Source organism: Sinocyclocheilus anshuiensis, unplaced genomic scaffold, assembly GCF_001515605.1.
Source record: "Sinocyclocheilus anshuiensis isolate Anshui unplaced genomic scaffold, SAMN03320099.WGS_v1.1 scaffold154, whole genome shotgun sequence".
NCBI classification, from domain to species: Eukaryota; Metazoa; Chordata; class Actinopteri; order Cypriniformes; family Cyprinidae; genus Sinocyclocheilus; species Sinocyclocheilus anshuiensis.
The window spans coordinates 2,468,454-2,475,294 of NW_015546101.1; the positions used below are offsets into that span (position 1 = coordinate 2,468,454).

Genomic DNA, 6,841 nt, shown 5'->3' on the forward strand with positions numbered 1-6,841 from the left:
TGTGCGTGCAGATGCTCTCACACCAACATGCTGCCATTCCTGAGCAAGCTTTGCACTGGTGGTGACATGATTCCGTAGCTGCCTCCTCAGGAGGAGACAGTAATGGCACTTGCTGGACACTCTGGGACGTCCTGAAGAATCACTGCAGTCGAATCTCTCTCCTTTAAGTTCTTGATGATCCGCTAAATGGTTCTTTCAGGCACAATATTCTTTGTAGCAATTTCCTTCTGAGGCCATTTTGATGCAAAGCGATGAGGGCTGCACGTGTTTCTTTGGAGGTAACCATTGCTAACAAGAACACAATGATTGGAAGCGCTTCTTCCCTCCTTTTATAGCAATCAGTCTGCTCTTACAATCTAATTAGTATGATAGTGATTTTACCTGACTAGTACTCATTCACACTTTCACGTGTGCTGCTGATATGATTAGTCAATTAATGTTAGCTGATCATTTTGTGTCAGGATCAAAAAACAGTGAAATTTGTTGTTTTTTTTGGCCAATGAAGCTTTTAGCAATTATTTAAAATGCATCTGATCACTCTACACCATAATCTAGAAACAATGTGAATGAACACCACAACAGCTTAAGCAGCAAACTTTGCAAAACACAAAATTTATGTCACTGCCAAAACTTTTGGCCATGACTGTATATTGTCTCTTTATTCCATTCTCACCATCTTGGCCTCATTCTGGTTTCCCTCACAAGCCTTGTTTGCACCGAGAGCTTTGAGAGAAAAATCTTTCTAGATGGTGGTTTGATGTAACTACCACTTTCTAGGTGAAACATCAGACATTTGATTGGTTATTGTTTTATATTTGCTTTATGCTTTTGTTTCACTTTCTAAATTAATATTGTTTACTTAAAGGGAAAAAAATGAAATAATCAGTTACTCACACTCATGGCATTCCAAGCCTGTGTGAATTTATTTCTAATGTGAACACAAAACATATTTTGAAGAATGTTCAAAATACCAAACAGTATTGTTGAGACATTTCTCAAAATATCTTATTTTACAATCTACAGAAGAAAGAAAGTCTTACAGATTTGGAACTTTCATTTTTGGTTAAACTATCCCTTTAAGGTTTTTATCTAGCACATGTGAAATGATTCACAGTTAGGGGCCAACTGAAAATATATTTATCCAGTTTTTTTTTTTTTTTTTTACATACATGTAAGTTTAAAAAAATTTCCGACAAAACAATGCAAGTTAATTATGGGTCTTTGTGAAAATATCACATAACTGTAATACAGTCAAATAAAAATAATTGTTTTAAGATCTGAATATAATGATCCATTGCTTAACAGGGGGCCCACTTGAGCAAGGTGATATTGAGAATCTGGGCAATGGGAAACTGGCACTGATTTGCAGCAATGGCATTGGCAATGGCAATGGTAATGGCATTACTTTGATTTCAGCCTTGAAACTGGTTCCTCTTCTACTGGACTGCAGAAAAGTTGTTGTTAGGGTCCGTGTTAAAGGAATAGTTTGCCCAAAAAATAAAATTCTGTCATAATTTACTCACCCTATATTTTCATTTTTGGGTGAACGATACCTTTAATGTATAGTGATCAAAATACCAGCATTCTCATATTATTGTCACCAGAACCAAGTGTATGATGTCCGTGTACTGGATGGAAAAGTGTATATAAATACCCAGAGCATGCTGTCCCTCTGTCCCATCCCAGTGCCAAAAATAACACACCAAGGTGAGCAATGAGCAGTGAATACAAAAATAGGAATTGTGAGTATGACATGTTATGGTACACAATACATGCTTGTGCTGATTCTTTGCAGATAGTTAGCCTGTGGAAATAAATTCCTCAGAAAACACACTTTGCCTGTGGGCCACCAAAATCCTTCACACCTCAGACCCACAGGAAAAGGTTTGGAAATAGCCTTTAACATGTAGTGATTGACTAAACCGTATCATTCACCACATATCAGTTTTATCAGACAGTTTCTGATTGCACAAAATAAATCATCATACGACTTCTGCTTGTTTGTCGTATAGGTTTCTTTGACCAAGATTGTGCAAGAGAACTGGAACAGCAGGAAAATAACAGAGACTGGGGAGGCTAGCCCTCCTGCACAGCCCAACAGAAAAGACAATCTGACCGTTGTGGAGCCTGGAAAAATCAAACGGGGCAACGGTGGCACACTGGTAAACTTTGTTTCACTTAGACACTACTTTTTGTTCTTCAGTAGAAAATGAAAGTATAATTAGGTCAAAGTAAAAATGGTTTCTGTTCCAACAGGTGAGTAGGATTGCTTTACTGCACTCTCTTGTTAATATAGAGCAGTGGGCAATAGACCTGTCCTGGGATGTGATAGCAAGATTCTCCACATTTAGACTGAGCAATGGTGAGCCATTACCTCGCCAGTTCTTTGATGACTTTGTCAAAGTAGCAGATGAAGCCATGTTTGTATACATGTTTACGTCTTTAATTTCTTTAGACAAAATGCTAACTAAGTAACCTACATTAATTAGACGGCATCTTCGTCTGCCGCATTATCAGTTACTAGAGCAAAGGATTATGGAACTTGGCAGCTGCTTTGGTGCTTTACCACCAGTACACAACGGTTAGTGTTTTCATGTGTTTGTCTTAACGTAGGTGATGTTAGAGATTCAATATTTGTCTCTTTTCTTTTCAAAAAGGTTTATGGCAGTCGGCAACAGATACGTCACACAACCTTTTGGCAAGGCTAGCTATAATGTACATGGTCCACGAGGCCAGGTAAAGCACATCTCATATCTGTCAGAATCTGTTACTGTATTTTCATGTATGCATCTGAAAATATCTATTTAGTTGTATTTTTGCATGGATTTTACACAGGTTTAGATGTGCACCCTCAGACTCTGTCCCGCTTTGCTGCTCAGGGAGACGCGAGCTCAGTTGAAGGTGTTAGAGGTGATTTATGCTGATGAGATCACACATGTAGCTACAGGGCTGAGATGGTTCACATACATCTGCTCAAAAGAAGGACGGGTAAGAGATCTAACAACTCAGATTTTTTTTAACAGTACAATTATGTACAAAGTAACAGTACAATTAAAATGGTGGGTAACATTTCACTGTAAATGACTGTGAGAATGAATTACTTAATCATAAAATCATATTTTATTTTTTAAAACACACATTTGCTAATGCAAATAGGCTTGAAATGCTTATATAGTAGTATGTTTCCTAGCTTTTTTTTCTCTCTCAACATATTTCAGGATTCCATGAAAATGTTCCATGAATTGGTGAAGTTGCATTTCAAAGGGTTTTTGAAGCCTCCATTCAACACAGAGGGAAGGAGAACAGCAGGGATAACAGAAGAGCTATACATACCATTGTTGAATTTCTTCAGAATTATCCTATTTTTTTGCTTTGTTGTTGTTATTTGTTTGACTGCGTACCTTAAACCAAATGATAATCTTCTTTATAATGATCACCCTCTTTGCCTACAGTGGTATGTTCCTCTTGTCAAGCCCTCCAGCTTACAGAAGACCTCCTGATTGGACTTATTTTTATTTAAAAAGAAGAAACCTGTTTTGTATTCTGAAAAAAATGACTCCCCCACAGTAACCACTATTTAATGGTTTCTTTAATTCTTGTGTAAGAAATGAAAATTAATCAATGCACTTTAATTTTATTATATTTTATTTAAATGCATTAATTGACAAATAAACATACTTAAATATTGTTTTAGCAGTTCAGTGGTCTTGCTGACAGGGGGCGCTGTGAGGTTGTTTTGATTTCAGCTGAGGTGTTCTGTGTAAGGGGTGCGGTTTACACTGCTGAGAAGTTGTATTTTCACTAATGGTTTTTGAGTAGGTTTTCATATTTAGTTTGATATATTTTTTTAGTTTTGATATTATACTTATCACTCCACCTGGCCATAGATCTATCAGCATAAATACATTTATATATGTTCTTAGCATAGAGTTAAAAATCTTTGTCAATCTTTGTAAAAAGTAATTGAAGCATTTTTTATGCGTTGGGTCTGTTCTGTGTTCACTTAGATTTTCCCACAGTTCTTAGGCACTGATTCTTGTTATTTTTAAGGTTCTATTTAACCAACTGAAATGAGTCATTACACTACTGAGACATTACCCTGAAATATGATACAGCCTTTTGAACAAATGGATTACAGCAAACACACTGCTCACTCTTTCTATTGACAATTGTTTATTCATCTTGGTTCTATAAAGATGTTTCTTTTTCTTCAGATGGAATATAATGCAGAGAGAAAGACAGTACAAACACGGGCATAGAATCTGTCTCGGTGCGTGTGTGTGTGTGTGTGTGTGTGTGTGTGTGTGTATACTTAAATATTGTTTTAGCAGTTCAGTGGTCTTGCTGACAGGGGGCGCTGTGAGGTTGTTTTGATTTCAGCTGAGGTGTTCTGTGTAAGGGGTGCGGTTTACACTGCTGAGAAGTTGTATTTTCACTAATGGTTTTTGAGTAGGTTTTCATATTTAGTTTGATATATTTTTTTAGTTTTGATATTATACTTATCACTCCACCTGGCCATAGATCTATCAGCATAAATACATTTATATATGTTCTTAGCATAGAGTTAAAAATCTTTGTCAATCTTTGTAAAAAGTAATTGAAGCATTTTTTATGCGTTGGGTCTGTTCTGTGTTCACTTAGATTTTCCCACAGTTCTTAGGCACTGATTCTTGTTATTTTTAAGGTTCTATTTAACCAACTGAAATGAGTCATTACACTACTGAGACATTACCCTGAAATATGATACAGCCTTTTGAACAAATGGTTTACAGCAAACTCACTTTTTCTATTCACAATTAATGTTTATTCGTCATGGTTCTCTAAAGATTTTTCCATTTCTTCAGATGGAATGTAATGTTGAGATAAAGACAGTACAGACATGAGCATAGAATCTGTCTTTCTGCGTGTGTGTGTGTGTTACACAGACGTGTCAGAGTTTTCCGTGCTGTGTGAGCCTGTGTCATTGGTTTTCACTTCTGCTTTTTGTATTTTTGTGATTTTTTTTCCCATCATGCGTGGTGGTGAAGTTTGCAACTGTCTTAAACTCGAGAATAGCTTTTTGTCTCATTTTTTAATATCTACCCACTTTGGTCATTGTATCTGCTCTTTAAATGTGTTCTCTCCCCAGATATATACACTGTACAGAGGTGTAAATGTTGGTCTTGCATCACAAAAGCTACTGAAATTTAAAGGACATAAAGTTTACTTCTTTAATGCAAAGGTGAATAATAAAAAAGGAATGGAAAATAAAATCGTTTCAAACCATAGGGTCATAACTATGGTAAGAGTTCTGGTCCATTTTGCTTGTTTTCATAGAGAAAAATTTTCTCTCTTGTTTCTCCAAGTCTTTTTCTCCTTGCTTTTTATGCATATGTTTACATGTAAAGCTTCCTTTCTGTGTGGCTTTTCCCAAGTACCTCTCCACTAAACTGGTAGGTGAGTTTTTTCTTGATCTTCCTGACTTCTCCAGTCTTGCCATAGTTTCTCAGCGCCCTTGCCATCTTCTGGTAGGTCATCTTCTTGCGGTTTCCCTTCTGTACGCCCCAGCGGTGTGCTAAAGCCTCTTTGTGCTTGGAAGAGAACTGGAATATTCCTTTTTCTCGGTCAACCCACCAGATGCTGTCCTTCATGTCACCATTTCGGAGAAGGTCCAGCAGGAACTGATACAAACGAATTTTCTTCTTGTTACCTTGAAAACAAAGGAAATGAACACCTACATCTATATTCTAGAAGATTGCAAAAGTCAACGGGTACTGGGTTTGCGTTTGCATTGCTACTTTTTCAAAGATCACTATGGTTGTGTCCTTATGAGGTGAGATTGGTCTTAGCTTTTGTCCTTACCATGCTCACCTCCTGTTGTTGATGTAATGTGGTCTCTCATACACTCCTCATCTGACACCTCTAACGGAGGGCTGCGACTGCCGGGGTCATCATCATCCGAGCTGCGCTGGAGAGGAGACGGCTGTACACTGTGAGGGTAACACACAGATGGCCGTGGCAAATATGTCATCTGTGAAGACGTAAAGTACATGATTATCAGAGAGCACACACGCACACACAAAAATAGAGGTTCCAGTCAGAATCAACTAATTAAATTTAATTCTAACTAATCAATATGCTGATCTCCAAAACAGCAGTTGTCCTGGCAGAAAATTACCAGTACATTATCCTTTAAGTTTACAGATGTTTCCATATCCGACAAGTTTACAGACATGTAGTAAAGAACTTTTCACTAGAAGAATATAGCTAACACGTAAACTCTATATATTAAGTATTTCTTGAGAACCATTTAAGAATCCTTATTTTAAAGGGTGGAATTCTTGCTAAAGTCACATGTTCAGTTGATGCACAAATAATATGAGAGCTATACAACCATGTCTTTGCAATCAGGTGGTCTGAAATGTGTCATCTGGAGATTTCAGCATAGTTCAACATTAAGAAAGAGGAACTTTACATTTTATATATTGCCAATATAACAGTGCAGTGAAACTTCAAGCTGCAGAATATTTTGCGTTACAGCAAGGGCATCTATAAAACAGTATGGATGTATAGTATGTATAGAGAGAGAGAGAGAAGAACGAACATGTTGTGAAAGAACAAATAAAATATTTTTTTCTCACTTTTTTCAGTTAAACCGCTTCACTGTAAAAAGCCCTCACAAAAACCCAAAGTGTCAAGATTCGTAGCAGTCTCATGTGATTGCACACAGTGCTCGGGTAGCAATTTCTTGTGACAAGACAGTTGAAAACTCTGATGACTTCAGGAGAATGTCCTCAAAAACACACGACAGTCATACTATTTTGACATTTTCAAACAAAAAAAAAAAAAAAACAAGGAACAT

General features: G+C 36.9%; 1 protein-coding gene and 1 pseudogene across 3 annotated transcripts in view; one reads left to right on the forward strand and one right to left on the reverse strand.

The window, feature by feature from the left end:
* LOC107700460 (uncharacterized protein HI_0077-like) overlaps nucleotides 1–3,529 on the forward strand; it is a 10,302-nt pseudogene extending 6,773 nt beyond the window's left edge.
* Nucleotides 3,530–5,196: 1,667 nt separating this feature from the next.
* The window catches only part of LOC107700463 (transcription factor PU.1-like), a 7,695-nt gene continuing 6,050 nt past the window's right edge, over nucleotides 5,197–6,841 (reverse strand). For 2 of the 3 annotated variants that reach the window (XM_016502119.1, XM_016502117.1), the window contains 2 exons: nucleotides 5,842–6,010; nucleotides 5,197–5,689 (listed from right to left, as the gene is read on the reverse strand). In XM_016502119.1, the coding sequence (XP_016357605.1) occupies nucleotides 5,376–5,689; nucleotides 5,842–6,010 (483 nt within the window). In that variant the 3' untranslated portion in view covers nucleotides 5,197–5,375. The remainder of the gene's footprint in view (nucleotides 5,690–5,841; nucleotides 6,011–6,841) is intronic. The other variant, XM_016502118.1, reaches the window with a different exon arrangement.